At 38.0% G+C, this 18737-nt stretch overlaps 1 protein-coding gene across 4 annotated transcripts in view; it reads right to left on the reverse strand.

The window, feature by feature from the left end:
- Nucleotides 1–3729: 3729 nt before the first annotated feature.
- Nucleotides 3730–18737, reverse strand: part of CNGC1 (cyclic nucleotide gated channel 1) — a 34012-nt gene continuing 19004 nt past the window's right edge. For all 4 annotated transcript variants that reach the window (XM_011624644.3, XM_088864325.1, XM_011624645.3 and 1 more), the window contains 5 exons: nucleotides 17260–17472; nucleotides 10758–11038; nucleotides 10024–10135; nucleotides 5918–6154; nucleotides 3730–4847 (listed from right to left, as the gene is read on the reverse strand). In XM_011624644.3, coding sequence (XP_011622946.1) covers nucleotides 4149–4847; nucleotides 5918–6154; nucleotides 10024–10135; nucleotides 10758–11038; nucleotides 17260–17472 — 1542 coding nt within the window. In that variant the 3' untranslated portion in view covers nucleotides 3730–4148. The remainder of the gene's footprint in view (nucleotides 4848–5917; nucleotides 6155–10023; nucleotides 10136–10757; nucleotides 11039–17259; nucleotides 17473–18737) is intronic.

Consider the following 18737-nt stretch of genomic DNA (forward strand, 5'->3'; position numbering starts at 1 on the left):
TATGGTAAATCCCAATCTACAAACTTTTTTTTGTATGTAGATTATTTCTCTCTACATACAATGCAGGAAAATCGCCTCTTTTTTCAAACATGTATCCAAAATATCTTCCCAAATTTTCACTAATGCTCAAGGAACCTCCATCTCCCTTTTGCACCATTAAATGATGTTCATCGAATCCCCTTCAATGACTCATTTGGAACCAATATGTTTTGCAATTTTGATGCCATTGGAAATCTGTTTTGCAATTTTGATGCCTTGCAGCAAAGAGCTCGTCTCAACCTCCTTTGCAGTAGTAATCCTAGTTAGTCCATGATAATGCTTCAATATCACCCAATTATGATCTCTTAACAACCCACCTATTCCACTCCTCCTTTTGTTTCCAAAAGAGCTGCCATCAAGATTTACTTCTATAAAACCTTTTTCAGGTGGATCCCAGTTAGATCTTTGGGTTTTAACATTATTTACTTCCATCGACTCCGTTATCATATGCATCAGTTCCAGTCTATATTTATACCCCAAAACTCATTTATGATGGAAGCCCATTTGGGAAAAAACCTTCTTTTTTTCTAATGTTTAGCAAAACCCTCGTTATATTTCAAATGTCCTTATGTTCCTTTCTTTTCATATATCCCAAATTATAGTCCCCTTCGCTCTATGGTATTCCCTTCTGTTCCTTGCTTTTCCATATCTCCCACACTATATCCCCTTCATTATGCTTTATGGTATTCCCCCCCCCCCCTCTAAAAAAAAACTCTTTTATTAGTATCAGTTTCAAACTGTCAAATATGTCCCTAGTCCGATTTATTAAACTGACATTGATTCCGATCACTTCTATCACTCACCAAGTACATTTAGTATATTCAATGTTCACAAAGTAGACACAGATTTACCAATATCTTCCCCCTCTTCTGCAATCATTACATTTACCAATATCTTCCTTCGAGTCAAGGCAATATTATTATATATTGAGTATGCCTGATTGTGGTGGTGATTGGCCAGGGCTAGGAGAACCAACATGAGTACACAAATAACCTAAGTATCTATCTGGGTATTGACCATGTGTAGAGTGGTCATAACTTAATGGACATGAGTTTGTACCCTGATACAAAATGACACCACAACATGTGCACTTACAGTCATATTCTGGGAAGCCACTCTTCTATATTATGATTCAACTAAGAAGAGCTAGTGTACATGTGTTTTGAAAAGGCCTCTATATTTGAGCAATTACATGTCCCACAGGGGTGCACAACCATTGAGAACCTGATAATGGAAAGATTGACTAAGGTGACTTTGATGTGATCAATTATATGTCTCTGCCATAGACTATGGAACATAGGCCCGTTTTGTCATCTTGAGATAACGTAGACCTTCATTTTAGGCTAGCCCAATAGAGTATTCTAATGCTTAATGTAAAGGCTAAATTTTTATGTTTTTTTAGAATTTTCTGGATTTTTTTCTAAAGCATAAAAAAATCCATTTTACACTTTGTTTGGAGAAAAATCCAAACAAGAACATCCCGGCTATAAGGTGACCACGTGGCAACTCAACATCCCTCCATAATGGTGACATCATCATGACATGGTAATCTAGGTGGTGGTCCTCCTTTAGAATTTATTGATTTTTTAATTTATGTTATATAGTTTTATGAAATTTTTAACCTGTTATGTCACATGGTATGGTTCCCACAAATGATTTTGGTGTCATGTGATAAGGGTCATGATTAATCAAGATATTTTAGCCTAAATCTTAACTCATGGGAGAAATTAAAAATTAAAGTAGCTTTTGAGTGGCTGTATTTCATTGGTCAAATACATGGGAACTTTTTGGGATGATATTTTCTAATTGGTTGATTTATAAGATATTTTTCTTACAAGGGACACCTTTTCAAATTGCCACAACGGTAGGCCCGTACCTTTATGAGACTTTATTATTTTCATTAAAAGCATTGGTCACTTATGGAATTATCAAAAGACAAGAAAGGAAATGATTTATGGTTCAATGACCTTATGGTAAAATGGCTAACTTGAGATTTTTGTGGGGAGATAATGGTGTGAAAATCACATTCATTCATCTTGATGGTTAGATGTGGATGTGCGGTTAGGATCTAAGTCTTCTCATGCATCATAGATGAAAAGCATCAAGGGTATAGATTGCTTCACTAACCATCACTTTAATATATATTTATAATTTAGGTTTCATAAACTCTAACTCACTTCATTTGCAAACTTTAGAGAGAGAAAGGCAAAGAAACCTTGGCCTCCATGTACCTCCTATTTAGTACATTCCTTGTGTTCTAAAATTTGAGCCACAAGCAACCATGGTGTTCCCCTCTCTTCATGGAAACTAGCTAGCTCAAACTCCACATTTGAGAAAATCATTTCGATCGTTTTTCTTTTCATTTAAGGTTCATCTTCTTCATGTTTGACCACTATAAATCTTAAATTTCAGTACCTCTTTCATGATATTATCTTAAGTTTTTATGATCTTCCATGTCCAAATTGAACTATATCCATATTTGCTTTCAATTTGCATAGTCTAAATTGATATCCCATCTTCTAGACAACTTTTCTTCCACCATTTCACCATCTGATTTTTTGAGTGATTATAATTTATAGATCAATAAGTATTTACCGTCTCTAAGGTTTCATGTAGAAAATTGTGCAAGCTTAATTGCTTAAGAAATTGCCTTATGCTAAAATACACCATGGACACATATGTGCTTATTGTCAAAGCCAATTAATCTCCATTTCTCTCGATAATTTTGATATTTAATATTCAACTTTTTTCTCTCATTTTGAACCTATCTAAGTGGTGAAAAAGTATTTGCATGCTTCCTATGGTTTAGTGAAGTAAACCCCGTGAGAATTTCAAATAATATGTGCTTTCATCTATGGGATAACGTTAAGTCCCTAAAAGCTACAATTGATGATCCGGGACAAAAGGTTCGATCATTAGCTTCCCATTGGGTTTCTTGCAATTTTATTTACTATAATTTAAAGTGACTTAATATTATTGCTTTGAAGAAATTGAGCATGTCATATTTGAAACATGTTTGTTTTTATGTCAATTTAGCTAATGCTTTAATACCATGATAAATCCTTGGTCATAGACCATGCAAATTACATTCAAATATTTGGCCATAAGCATATTTTGAGTTTAAGATTTTATAATTAAATATAAAAATAGATTTTCAAATATTCCTAAGAATTTTTTACACCAAAAGTACATGTCAAGATAAAATTTGGGGGTGCATCTTAATTGGATTGTTTAAAGTTGCAACCTTATTTAAACCACACCCTTCAATTTTATCACCTTTTCTATTTATTGGATTAAGCTCATATTTAGTATCTCTACACTTTCCAACATCATACACCTATAAAAATATTAAAAAATAGCTTAAACCCCCATTCTATTTAAAGGTATTTTGATAATTTTAAATTTTTCAAGTATTTTTAATATTTTAATAAGTCAACAGGGTTGAGATGTATTCACATAGCAAGTTTGAGCTTAATCCGATGTATAAAAAATAAAAAAATAAAGATACACTTTAACTCTCTTTTTTGAATTACCGGTTGATAATTTTACAACATGGGCAATTGAAAAGAATTTGATGGGAAAATAAATGAAAGGGGTTGGGTATTGTCTCAACCACCAACAGTTTGTAGATGTATCTTTTTAAAGGTCGCAACTTATTAGCCCTCTCGATCAGATTAGCCACCGGAACAGTTAACAACACCAAATAACATTTTTAACTAGTATCATACTCACAGTAAAATAGAGCTTCAGTATCCCAAGTTTCGTCCAGAAACGAGGATAGACGAGTTCCAACCCAGCCCCGAAAAAGCCTCATACATTAGCATCCATGTTCTCACTTACCAGGAAACTAATTTTTCTTTAGCAATTGCCAGAGCAAACATGCTCTATCATGGTCTGTACTTCCTACTATACACGACAATAATTAAGACTGTTCCATGCGATTTTTTACATAACCAGAACTAACACACTGAAAGGGAAGACTGAAGTTAGAGATCCGTGGCCCTTCTTTTTGCATTGGGTCTCTGTTTAAATGAGGGATCGAGGTTGTTATCTCGGAGCTTGTACCCCAACCAAAACCACACCAACCGGAAAGAGACTTTGCACGCATGCTAACTATCAGCATCCGAACCAAAATCTGGTTCAGCAGGCTTTTGTAGCCTCACCAGCGGGGTCCTATCTGGCACCCTCCTGCGCCCCAGCCTCGCGTTCCGAAGTGCAATCGCAGCAAACCTCGACACATAAACAGCAGCCCCAAGGCTTGGGGACATGGTCGAACCATCCCTCGCCATCGCAGCTCTCATTAACCTATCCTCCTCTTTATGCAATGACTCCTCAATCTTCTTTCTACAATGCCTTCTCCATGCAGCTTGAACGAAACAAGCAGCCCAAGTCCTCCATTGTGGAGAATAGAACCTGAAAGTATGGCGAAGCTGCTTGCTATGAAGCCTTCTAAACTGAGTGGCCACAAACTTCAAGTCGTCGGCCATGAGAGCAAAGGCCTCAACCTCTGAAAGGGCCTTTACAGTTCTTGTTGAGGAAGGGAGATTAGATGATGAATTAGGGTCCAAGGCCCAAGTGAGAAGCTCTTCACCACAGAAGTCGCCTTCTTTAAGGAAATCAGAATTGAAAAAACCAGTCCTTCCTCCATTGGTAGTGACGGTCTCTAGTCTCCCCCTCATGATGAAGACCATCTCATCGACTGGATCACCCTCCCGTATGATGTAGCTGCCTTTGGTGAAGAGAGATGGCTTCAGGCAGTCACACAAGGCATCGAGCAACTGGTCATCCATGGTCCCAAACATAGGAACCTGCATAAGCATGTCAGTTGTATCAAAACGTCTTCTGTAGAACCTCAAAAGCATGCTAAAATTCGTTATCTTAATTTAAAATAATAACATTGGTCGTGATCGGTAGATTTAAAAAGAATGAGCAACTTGAAGAGCCATGATATGCTATTGTACTTCAGCCATTGGACTGAAATAATACAAAACATTTATAGACAAATAAATTCCACAATCAGTAAATTTCTGAAAGTAAATAGCAAGAAAAAAAAAAAAGTGAACTTAGGTGTCCTTGATTTGCCACAACAAACAAAATAACCTATGTAACATGGAAATGTGCGTGTATGGCTTTTGGCATGTGTCAACACACTAAAGACATGAGAATGGCCTGAGGCCTTGGTGGTAGTACCAACGAGCCCTATGATGAAGTATCTGCCTCCATTCTCACCAAAGGGTAGGGGCCCAAATCCCTACCGACTTACCCTTTCATTCTCACTAAAAGGTAGGGGCCCGAATCCCCACTGACATACCCTTTGACTTACCCAAAAAAAAAAACACACTAAAGTCACGACACTCACGTATGACACTTTGAAAATATAGGCACTTCTTGTTAACCTTTTTTGTTGAAATCTCACTATAAAAATACTTCAATATCCCATAAAAGCTGACCTCCCCCTTCATCTAAATGATGTATAGATATGTCACGTCAAAGGGCCCACCATCGAGGTTGGTATTTTTGACATATTCGTAACATCAGTAATAACAATCCCTGCTGTTTATTTTAAAACAATATAGATACATGAAAGCCATTGTTGTGAAGCCTCATATCTGAATCCTATCTTGAAACCTTGGTTTGTACTACCCCATAAGAAAATTGCAAATTAGTACCATGCTTTGAGGTTGAAAAGGGAAGATTGAAGCTCTTCTTAATGAGATTTTTAACACTTGGCAGGAAAATTGAATTTAAGACAACATTAGAAAGTGGTTAGTTAAGCAAAGAGAGCAATTTCCATTGTCTCAAACGACATGGAGTACGTTGTACATGAAAGTATATGATAAATAGCTAAAACAGAAATCAAAGGGGAGAAACCACTCACTCTCTTAAGTAAACCCAAGCAAAGATGTCTCTTTATGTCCCTTCTAAGATCCTTTGGAAGATTACGAATCAAAACATCTTCTTCCACCCCTCTGTTTTCCAACCATTTATATTGTTCATATGTCCTGATACGTTCCCTTAAGCTTTCAGGGAGCATTCGATGGGACATCCATTGCTCCGCGTCTCGCCGTTTTACCCTCATTTCTTCCAATCTTACAGTAGTGGACTGCAAATATGTCTGAAGCAGAGGCACAAAATCTTGATCAGAAAATAGCGACACACATAATGAAAAACCATCAAAATATTCATATGTAGCAAAATGGAAAGTACCACAAATGTTGAGGTGTAATGGGTAAAGTAACAAATAACAGACAAGGGGGCTAATATATAAGATCTGGGGCAAACACTAACCTTAGCAGCACAAGTTATTAAAGGTTTCTACGGCAAATTCTCTGGGAGAGAACAGATCTAAAGAAGAGAAATTCTATTTTCTGTAGAAATGCAGCTCATTTGGAGTTTCTCATGCCTATCACACCAAAACACTGAGGAACATTAGTCAAGAGGATTCCTATTGGACAAAAGATTGATGTGTTTTTCTCAAAAAGACCTAGTAGCCTGACCTTATCTTGAGGATTATCAGTTTTGACATGTGCAATGGTGTGGTAGGGCCTAACTTACATGAACTCATTTTTATTACCTGGCATGGATCACATGGTATTGAGATTAGATTAATGATTTGAGGAGCAACAAAGTGATTCATGTTTGGGTGACAGGCTATTGGAGGTTTTGGTAATATTTCACCAATTTATCAGAATACACATAAATTATCAACTATTCAACTCATGATTATACGTCCTTTGATGGAATTTTTGAAATTGGATCAAACTAAGTGGGTGAGATTTTAAATAGTTCATCTCTTGGGCGCTTTTTCGATAAATTTCCCTTTTTCTGGAATGCAGGTTTCCTTATCTTTATTGGATAAAATAAAGTCCTACAATATTTGGTTTGATATTCCAGAAGATAGCACACAATTTCTTTGATAGAGTAATCAACTCACTCATAATTAAATAAAAGGTATCCCCAGTAATTTGAACAATCTTGTTTAAAATAATGTCCAGGTAAATTGAAATTCTGAATATGAAAGAAGCTTAACACCCCATAAGATCCAAATTTTCTATCATTTTGAGGTAGATTAACCCTTACCAAGTCTTCTTTGAGCAGTATCCCAGTCTATTACATGTCCCTGTTCCATATAAGAGGGGCAAACAAGATTGAAGGCCGCAAAGGGAGTCAACACAAGGGAGAGCAGGGAAGTGGGAGCATACTTCACTTGGTAAATTGGGACAATGTCTAAAGACAAAGAATATCGGGTTTGGAAGGATGAGACAGATGAAAAAAGCATCTCCGGGCAAATGGCATAAGTGACATGCACTCTCCCAATAAAGGAGATGCTAAGGTGACACATACATTGGCAGGGGCCAGGTAAACATAAATTCCCTACCACAAGTTATGACATGCACATCCCCCACTCAGAGAAATGCTAAGGAGATCCATCGTCCAAGTGCAATGTGGGCAGCCTCCTTAGACCATCGAACTTCTTGATTACCAATAGACTCTGTCCAGTAAGTTATTGAGTTGTTTATTTGGAGACACAATCAGCTGATAAGAATGGGAGAGGACTTTGGGTTAATCGCCTCGGTTGTCTGGGATATAGAGTGAGATATCTTCCATTGAAGTCATATTTTCCCAGAGAGATCAGGTAAAGGGTTTGATGCATTGTGTGGCCAGTCTTCTCTATGGACTAGACTTGTGAGTATTGCATCTAAAGTGGCCGACCAAGAGGCCTTGGCTAGGAATGAATTGAGTGGCAATGTTTATGTGTGTGAGGTGGGTTGATGTGTGTGTGTGTGCATGTATGTGGATGGGGGGGAGGTTGGGGGCAGGGATGGAAGTGGTCTGTTGTCATAGGTTCATAGAGAGAATGTCAGGGACAGAGATAGAGGTTCTATGCCAGCTCCTAATATCTTTGGGGTAGGTCTTTATCAGAATAAAATTTAAATATAGAATTGGAATAGGTATCTGTTTTGTTTCGTGGATATGACAAGATGCTGGGAGCCCCAGCTAGTTTGGATTTCTTCCTTGTTTCTTCCTTTTATGCAGTGCTCTAGGACAATACAATTACCCAGATTGTCATGGAGCGTTACAAATCCTCCTAGAGACCCCTTCGGAAGTTCAAGATCAGGTACTAAATGATTGATCATCTACAACATGGGACTACAATTCTTAATAGGTGCTACACGTGTTGAGAGGCAGAAGAGTCTGTGGATCAGCTCTTCATGCATTGCGCTTTACTAGAGATGCCTAGGGTCTCTTTCCAGACCTCTTAGGAATCTCTTGAGAGATGCCTTCCTTTTTTAAGAGCAACAACACCTCGACATTATGGTTCCTCTCAGTAATTTGTCTCTGCCCTTTCTTTGTTTCTCAACCTTTGCATGTAATTCCATTTGACCTCACCAACCAGTGCAACTAGATTATCCAATCTTAATTCTATATGTGTGGTTGCTTATAAAACATATGAGAATTCAGATTTCATTTTTAGGGAATTGTTTGACTTAAATGCTCGAGATAAATACATATGAGATTTGAGTATGGCATACAGGGTTCATATACCCAACCTTCAGTTAATCACGATATGCCAGGTAAATGATGGTTTCACCATCTGTAGCATCATTTATGTTGGGTAGCTCACACAGTTAACAACATTAAACACCCCTTTGTGCTTCTGTACAAACTGGAGTGAACATAACCCCTATTGATATGGACCCCACTCCATCTACTTCAACCCTCTTCTGTTTTGCTAGCTTCCTATGGAGATCTGCTCTCCGAGAAATGCTTCAACTTCTAGACAGATATATAATCCTTCATCTGAGGTATTTAGCAATACTCCATGACAAGAAATCTGAATCTTCCATGATCCTTTTTCCCATCCAGAGGTTAACAGGAAGTGTTTAAGAATAATGCTTCAAATATGTCTTTCAGGACAGCAGTATTTGCTTTTATTGGTTACCAACACTCATCCAATTCAACATGTTAACTTATTGTGTATTAATCTCATTTCCATTGAGGAAACCTGATTTTGACCAAAAGTACTTGGTTATGTTTCTCCATATCTGCTTTATTCAGAAACTCTAAAGAGTCTCCATATCTGCTTTTTTCAGGCAGCCTTGCATTTTGCTACAATGACCATTGTGGCATTGGGTCGATTTTGTATTTTGAGAGAGTTCATTTTGATCTTTCAACATGCCTACGTTTTTTAGTGACATTAATTCCATATTTACTCACCGTTACATTTGAATGCTCTTGCACAAGCTTAATACGAGTTTTCACTGATTTTCTTGCATAAGAAGGCTGATCATTTTATCAATTGGTTCAGGTTGACTTTGTGGCATCGCTAGCCTATAATTACGAAAACCGACATTCCCTAATTTGAGGGATTTGTTTGTTTTAGGGCCAGTTAACCAAGGATTGTTCTTTCTAAAATGTTGGGGGAAAGCACAGTAGGTTTTACTTAGGCTCTTATTTTGGAAAAAGGTAGAAATATTTGGGTAGATCAACACTTAGGAGCCTGTGTTTGCAAACTCTCTTCTAGAGTTCTTTGTAGACTTGATTTTAGTTGGACTCACATCCATCTCCCTCAATTTATTATTTTAGTCTTAGATTGATATCTTTGCATAGAATCCACTTTTAGATCCCTAGGCCTAATTCTAGGGTGGCAATCCGGTGCCCTTCATAGTGTCTTAATCAAGCCCTTAGGGAGTCATGACCCACTAGAACTTTAGGCCTGCCAAGAGGAACAATAGCCACATAAAACTATTCAAATATGCTCTTGACTGTTCATATTAATTAAGTGATCTTTGCAGCACTCATCCTTACAAATCGTTCCAGTTCTAATACGTGGAATTGCATTGAAATTAAAGATATGGATATCCTGACAATTACTAAAAAGGATATAAGTATATACTGATGTACACCCAAGGGCACACATCCAACAGTCAAACACAAATCCATGTTCAAAAGAATTAAGGCTGAGTAGATATAGTAAATAACCTGCATATTGCCAATTAGAAGAGCAAATAACACCAAGCCCATTATGGCAATTAAAACAGCAAATGCAATCTCCCAGACGTAAGTGCTGGTTGCTAAATTTTGGCCAAGAGAACTGCAAAAAAAAGCAGAATTTATATATTAGCATAAAAGATGTAGCAAATTGTAATTAGTAGCAAGCACATTGGCTGATACATCTGATATTTAATGCCATCAGAACCTTGATAGAATGTTCAAATTAGAGAACCAGTTTCCTTGACATAACAAACAAAGAGAACATGTAAGACTGAGAAGGATAATTTATCTAGTGCAAATGACCCGAGATATGCTTGCATAATTTGACCATCTCCGTAAAATACATGCACTTGAACTGCTTGTCAATCTAATATTATAATAAAGTCTAGTAGATAAAATAGATATATGATGTCAATGAGTCCATATAGAAGTCATGTGTAACATATGCAAACAACAGTAACATTTCTGCATGGGAGCCAATTTCCATCTCATAGAATATAACTTTTGCATGATTTTTTGTGAGGCATGTAAAAAGTTTTAATAAATGAATCCATTTGTGCACTTTACGAAGCAAGAATAAATGGTAGTGATAGTGGCAAACACCAGAAATTTGAGGATAGTGAACCAAGTATTCAATTAAAGTCACATGAATAATGGAGATGAAGAGAAAGGAATATAATCAAATTTTTAGATGTGAGTGGAAATGCCATACAAAGCCGTACCTAAGATTTCGAAGACCCCACCAAAAGCAGTAGAAGATTTTCTGAGGAAAATCTCTAGATTTGACAATAGCAGAGCTAAGAGCTGGGCTGTATATCCCGAAGTCAAAACCCCCCGTAGATTCAAGTGACATGGGGCACATAGCATTCAGGAATGAGGTATTTTGAGTTGGTTGTTCTGTTCCACAATATATAGATGACAGGCATCCTTTTGGTGCACACTCCTTTCTCCAGCAAGCATCTAGCCTTTCAATTGCAAGTAAATACCAAAATGCTCCAAGTATCTGATAGACAAGAAATTTTCAATAATATCCACATGAATTGAAAAAAAGAAAAAGACTCCAAACTTCTGTGCCAAGTAATGAAAATAAAATTAAATGAACATATAATTAATGGATTGGCGACGACGCAGTTAGTGCTGTACTTCCAACTAAGGGCACCACCAAGTACTAAGATTCCCAGACGAAACTATCTTAAAGGACGGGAAACAAACATAGTTCGAAGAACCAAATAAAGTCAAGAGTATTGAGTAACATCGATGTTTCAACAGAACATTGAGGAATCACCTTTTACACAAAAGGTGGTGATTTGTGTTCAGGTCAGTTAGATGATTAGGTACCGATATGGAGCTGTTCTCAGATGCAAAGTCTAAATATGCTACAGATGTTTATAGGTGATATTGACATGCCAAAAGGACAACATCAGTGCAACTAAGATTGCCTCAAATCCGGTGTTTCCTAACAGAGACGAGCAAGTGAACTCGTGCAGCTTTGTTATGCTCCTTCAAAGGATGAGCTGTCAATTAATTACAATTAGCTAAAGGCTTGTTTGGTATTCCCACAATATTGTGGTATGGAAGCAATATAGCAGGGGATCTACTTGTGCTCAATGTGGTGTGGGACGACACTGCCACAAGTGAAGCCATCAATGGGGAGGATCTTTACCTAATTCAAAGCAGGCCACATAATCCGCAGATTGTGGACTGAATGGAGCACATAGTTCCCCACTTTTTCCGCCAAATGGGCCATGGATCAGTTGAAGTACAAGGAAATCATCACTTTGTAAGTTGTCACACATGTCCCTAAGAACTTCAGTTTATGAGGGTTATTGAAAGATGCATGTATGGGTAATTGAAGTATATACCATGTAAATATATATCTTATATCTTTCTCGAGAGGTATTTCTATAATGTACCCCAGGGAAACTCTTGGCATGGTAATTGGTTGTGTTGTATAAAAGGGATTATCCCCCATTCTATGAATAATAATCAGATCCACGGGTTCTAACAAAATGCTTTGTAATAATGGACATCTGTATGGTTTCAAACGGCAAGGTCAGGCAATACTATCTCTAATCTACAATATGCGCTAATGATACCCTAGTCTTCTGCAACACCTCTGAAGAGGAGGTGAACAGACATTGGTTGTTTTGGAGATGCTTTGATGTAGCCACTAGTATGATTACTAAAATGGCAAAATCCAAGCTTATAGGCAAACCAGTTCCTGTTGATACCCTCTCTGCCCTTGTGCCCAAGCTGGTATATGCCACTAACAACCTCCCAAGAAATACCTTACTCTCCCCCATTGTGTTGGTAAACCTAGCAGGGCCCTTTGGGACCCGGTTATCGAAAATTTTCATGGGAGGTTGGATCCTTATCAAAACCTATCTCTCCAACCTGCCCATCTATTACATGTCCCTCTTTCTAATGCCTTCTAGTGTGGTCAACTCCTTAGAAAAACTCATGAAATCATTCATGTGGTCGGAAGATAGATCCAATACAAAGATCCACATGGTGGCCTGGGACCACATGTGTACTCCGAAACACCTTGGTGGGTTAGGACTACAGAACCTCAAACATACGAACCTTGCTCTCTTAGGAAAATGGTGGTGGTGGTATGCCACTAACCATGACTTCTTGTGGTTTAAGGTCTCTCTTCACAAATATGGCATGAATGCCATAGACTGGGTCCCTCTCAGAAGGCCAAGCAATCAGTCCTCTGGTAACTATAAAAGGACCTTTGAGGTCTCTCTTCACAAATATGGCATGAATGCCGTAGACTGGTTCCCTCTTAGAAGGCCAAGCAATCAGTCCTCTGGTATCTATAAAAGGACCTTTTCCTCATGCTAATGGTTTTTATCCTTTGTTAGGTTTAAGGTTAACTAAGAGAAGGGAATAGGATTGCTCTATGGTCTGACACCTGAATTGGGAAGCGACCTATTACGAACTTGTGGCCAAACCATAGTTACCCAGGGAGGGAGGGAGCGAAAAAAAACTCAGGGATAGAGAGTGGAAGAACAGAGCAAGGAAGCTGCGAAGTTCCTTGATCGAGGAAATGAGCTCCATACATGAGCAAATGTAGGAATCGAGATCCCTGCCTTCTAAGGATTGAATTCCATATTTACAAAGGAGCGGATCCCTTATAGGATGGGAGCGCGTTTTGCGTGTTAGAATCAAGGTTCCAAAAGTTCAATTATACATTGTATTGTAGCCTGGGAGCAAGTTCCATTCAACAATATTTTTAACTTTTTCCAAATTCACAAACCTAAGAATCATGTTACTGAAAGTCTCTTGGACCATTTGTTATCAATGGAGCAAGATTTCACAAATGAGTAATGTTACTAAAATACCAATATGGCGTAGTACCTAATAAATCTTTGGGCACGAATGGACCTTTGTGCCCTCAGCAATCTCTATCTTTCTCTCTCTCCCTCTAGCTCTCTCATCAACTGGTGAAGGCATTGCAGACTTTTATTTATGGACTCTTATTCACTTCAAATTCCTTAGAGGAATATTGTGGTCTATCTCCCCCTCAACAATGTCAAGTACAAATTCTCTCGACCATCCTTTATATCTCATCCCAATTTCTTCTCCCTCCTTTCCCTCACTTGTTGAATTTCTTTGAAACTAGCCACACGTCACAATTCATCAGGTACGTAAAGTTTTGAACAGTAAAATATATAGGAAATCATGGCATTTAGAAAGTTTGTAGGTCATAAAAAAAAGGAGATCTACACTCCATTGTATATGAACAAAAAAATGTGTCGTCCAACTCGTACCCAAAACATAGGATACTTGATTCCAGGATAATGGAACCGTGGTTCTACTTACCCATGAAATTTTTGGAAGGGATTTGGGTCCCATTAACATAGGGTAGAGACCTCTAATTCCTGGATCATCCTTAATATCAAGCAATTGCCAAAATAGAGATCCCATGTTTCAGATAGCTAGATTAAAGATCCAGGAGCAGAAGCGACCCCTCCTTAGAAGATCCCAGTAACTAAGGGCCAAACTCTTTCCAGACCTCTTTCCTCTTGCCATAGAATTTGATTGTTTTGAACCTTCCCATCAACCCTTGGTGTGGAACCCAACCTTTAGAAAACCACCCTCCAGCACTAAAAACTGAAGACCTTCTAGTCTCCACAGCCTTTTGCTGAACTCCTTCACCAATACTTCCAACCACCCCTTCCCACTCTAGAGTCTTCATTGTATCTTCTTCTATAAAGCCATATTGCATGTTCTTACAAACCCTTCTCCTCTAACCAAAGACCAGATCACTCCCATACCTCCAAGAATCCAAACTTTTGATTCGCTAGTGATCTGCAATCGCAAGCTTACAGTAGACCATCTTCAAAGGAGAGGTTTGCCACTTGCAAATTGTTGTTGCATGTATCCCAAAGCAAAGGAATCACAAAGCCATCTATGCATCCACCGTTCCTTCGTTGTCACACCTTGAGCATCCCATTTGAAGGGCTTCAATTGGCAATGGGTTATGCCCAAATCAACAACAACTTTTCTCTGCCTTCTTCTCCCCTCCCCCCTCCCCAACCCCAATGCTGGTCTCTTCCTTTGGAGAGGCATTCTTTTTACAACCCATTGAAAGATTTGGAGGGAGAGAAACTCTAGGATTTTTAATGGACAATAGAAGCCCATGTCCTACATTTTGGACTGGTCTTGCAACCTTGCTATCTATTTGGGCTTCTAATCATAAGCTCCTCAAGCACTTCACAAAGTTTGATTCTTTGATTCTTTAGGAGAAAATCTCACACAAACGTCCTAGACATCCTCTGTCTTCAGTGTGGTTCCCCCATGCCAGGGCACAATAAAACTAAATTGACACTCCTTAGGTGACCCCAGACCTTGTGGCTTTTGGGGAACTTTCTAGGACTCAAAAGCCAATATCTTGTCCTCTTTCTATGGACCTATCGGCACAGGCGACTCCACCTGGGCACCGGAAAATGAGCTTTTGGAAGGTCTCAAAGGGTTTAACCGTTCTTGGGGAAAAGCCTTGTCACCATGGGGGACTCTCGAAATGTCATCCTATGGGCACAAAGAAAGCATCAACATCCTTGGCATTTCACTCACATTGTTGACCGGGTTTGCCACCTTCAGGCCTTTACAAGTTGGCTTTCATCAATCTAACTAGAAGCCAATGTAGCGGTAGATGCTCTAGCTTAGGAGGGTGTTCTTGCTACTGTTGTTCCACCAATTCCATGGAGCCTTGTATTGTTTGCGGCTTTAGTTTTGAGTTTTAGTTTTTTGGACTGTATAATGCTCTCTATTATCTCCCCCCATTTCTCTCTATCTTCTTGCCTCCACTATGCACTCACTGTACTATCTCACTAGCACATACTTTACATTGTTTCAGTTTGTTGCTTGCACAAATTACTCCCCCACACACCTCTTACTCACCTCCCACTTTGTCCATCTCTCTCTCTCCCTTCAAAACGATTACCTTCCTCTTCTAACTCTTAAACCTCATCTTCTCTCTCTGCCTTCTCTCCATATCACCACTACCTTAGGCCTTTCCTCTTTACTCTCTGTCTCTCTCTAGTCCTAGCCTCTTCCCTCTCTCCTCAAACCTCGTCTCCACTCTCCTCTCTCTTCTGCATGCCAACGTTTTGAGTTTCTAAGCACCCGATAGTGGGCTTCCATTTGTTCCTTTGTTAATGAAGTTTGAGCCCCCAGCATGTGGGCTACAACCTTTTTCATTATTTTTTGAGGCTGAGCACCTAATTTGTGGGCTTCCATTTGTTCCTTTGTTGTTGTTGTTTTTGCTAAGCCCTTTGGTATTGCCTCTAACAATTATGCAGATTTTCTTGCCCTTGAAGAAGGAATTCATCTAGTATCCAGAGGGATTGCTTTCCTCTGCAAATTGAAAGCGATTCATCCTTACTTGTAGATGTCATTCATGATCGTTATCGTGCCCCATGGAGGTTACATACGGTTGCAGCTAATTGTCGGAGCATACTCTCCACTCGTATCTGGTCAATTTTCCATATTTTTCGTGAGGCTAACATGGTAGACTATGCGCTTGCTAAGAAAGTCTCTTTTAGTTTTGGAGCTACAATTTAGCATTGTCGACCGCCGAACTTTATTTTCATGTTTTACTACATGACTTAGCGCAATTGCCCTATTGTAGGGTTGTAATGTAATGAGTTGTTTGTCCCTCAATTTATATTAATGAAAAAATGGTAGGGGGCCTTCTCCCATACTGACTTACCCAAGAAAAAAAAAGCACCTAATTTGTGGGTTCCTTTGTTTTTTGGTCTCATGGGGTTTGAGCACCTGTCTTGTGGGCTGCAATATACCCATGTTTTTTACAATATTCTTTTGTGTACAAAATACCATGTTTGTGGGTTGCCCAATATGACTATAAGTGAGGAAATTGTAAACTCTATATCAGTGATATTTTTTTTTTTATGGACTCTATATTAGTGATATATTCTTAATAGTTTCCAAAAATAAAGGAAAATGTTTTGATAGAGCAGCAGCCCTATCAAATAAGTAAAGCCTCACCTCAAAACTCACTGAAAATTGCAGTTCTGGCACCAAAAAACCTACGAATAAATCATCTCAGCATTGACCATTGTGGTTGTGAAAAAAAAAAGGATTTCAAGCCCTTAAAATTGCCTAATATTGTAACACGTTATTTAAACTGCCCATTTCACCTTAAAAATAAGTGTTTACAGATCCACAAGATATCTACCATTTTTTGAGCTGCAAATTTCATAATCAATCGAGGAAATTGATTTTAGAGACATCAAAGAGATTTCCCATGCTCAAAGTATTTTCTGGATGATATTTCAAGGTGAGGCTTTACCTTTTTTTTCGTAAGGATTAGGCCCTATAGAAACTACATCCCAAAGAAAATGGTTTTGCTACACCTATGTATGCAACACAGACGAACTAAAACTCAGCACAATCATGAATATTTTTAATTGATGATACACATTAACAGTTAATTGGTGTTAGAAAATCTTTCAAAATTAACAGAAAAAGAATGCATGAAATAAACTAAAACAACTCACAAGGTAATAGAATTTCAAAAATATAAGTATTACATTTAAAGCAAATGGGAAACTAAAAACCATAGGAAAATAAAAAAAAAACATCCCATGATGTCCTATGGAGGCAGAGCAATTCTATCTTTCAATGGGATGAATCTCATTTGAACTAACAGGAAACAATCTGCACTCTTTGCACATTGTACAATAAATTACTTACATGGCTTGCAAGCATGTACAGAAATAGATTGAAAGCAGCTCCAGCCCATGCCGTTTCAGTTATCAGGCCAGAGGCCTTTATAACCTCTTTGTACAGGGGAACTATTCGAATGACTCTAGGTATATACTGGAATAGAATAACAAACCGCAGCAGGTTTTTGGTATTCAGTGGAACGGCACCACTCAATTTGGGTATAATAAGCAAGATAACAACCTGGACATAACATTAAGTTAAGAGAAGTTAGTACCAATAGTCGCTAAAAGATTCAAAATAAAATATTAACAAGAGAATAACTAAATGCCGAAGTTTACATATAACAAAAACAGCAGCAAAGAGGCTACAAAGGACTAGTAAAATTAGCCCAATTATATAAAGGGATTGTATACTATGAGACCATTTATCTTTATTTCAAGGAGGTCGCAACTACTTGTAGCCATTAGATGATAAATTGGATGACTTGGGATGTGTCACAAAGTTCAAGGAAATTTATTTTGAACTTTTGAGTCTAGTTAATGACACTCTTCCAACCATCCGATTTGAAATATGGCAAACAAGAATAATTGTGACCTCCTCATAACAAAAAGTAAATGGTCTCTTTGTATACTTTCCCTTAGATTACTGTTGAGGAAAATTAAAAAGGATACAAAGAAAATACTTTGGAATAATTGAAGGGAAACTGTTCCGAGAAAAAGATAAGAAATGCACTAATTTTAGGTCATTTCAGAAATGCTGCATAAAACAGTCGAGCATCTCTGATTTTCATGGATAAAAAATGTAGATGAGAAGCCTTATGGATGAAATCGTTAGACATTCATAAAAGGATTTGGGACATTAAGGATCGAATTTCACGAAACAGAAGTACAAGACAAATTATAGATAGTACTGCTTTCCAGCATAAGGCTATATATTATGGAGAGTACTTAGTGCCATTCTTTAATTCCTTTTCTGAGATACTCCACTTCCTTAAGGCATAATCACAGAACTTTTAACTAAATCAGATGACAGAAATCTAGAGCAATGAAGATAACAAAGAAACAAGTAACTGCTCATCTGTCTCAATAAAATAACCATTCGAACCACACACCTACCCATCCTGTCAATATTTAATCATCACATGACAAAATATTTATTGCTTAAATGCATCATATTTTTTCTTAAGACCACTCCGTCTGATAGTTAGCAGTATGAACATTTATCTATGAATGTGCATACATATGCATAAGTGATACATCATATGTGGATTGCAAAAAGGATTAGCATGCTCTAGAAGAAGGGACCCACTAGAGCACTTAAGCATGTTAGCACAGAAAAAATACTACGAATCTAGGATAAATAACCTCCTGGGAAGTTCAATTATCCAGTCACTCAAGCATTGTCAACACTTACCATTCATACTTTCATCCGACCCCCAAACCGCTCAACAGTTAGTATGGGCTCCAATTACTACAGTTGGAAGCTAAGAAGTTTGAAGAATAATT

Source organism: Amborella trichopoda, chromosome 1 (genome assembly GCF_054954075.1).
Source record: "Amborella trichopoda isolate Santa Cruz 75 chromosome 1, AtrichopodaSantaCruz75HAP2 v2.0, whole genome shotgun sequence".
Lineage (NCBI taxonomy): Eukaryota > Viridiplantae > Streptophyta > Magnoliopsida > Amborellales > Amborellaceae > Amborella > Amborella trichopoda.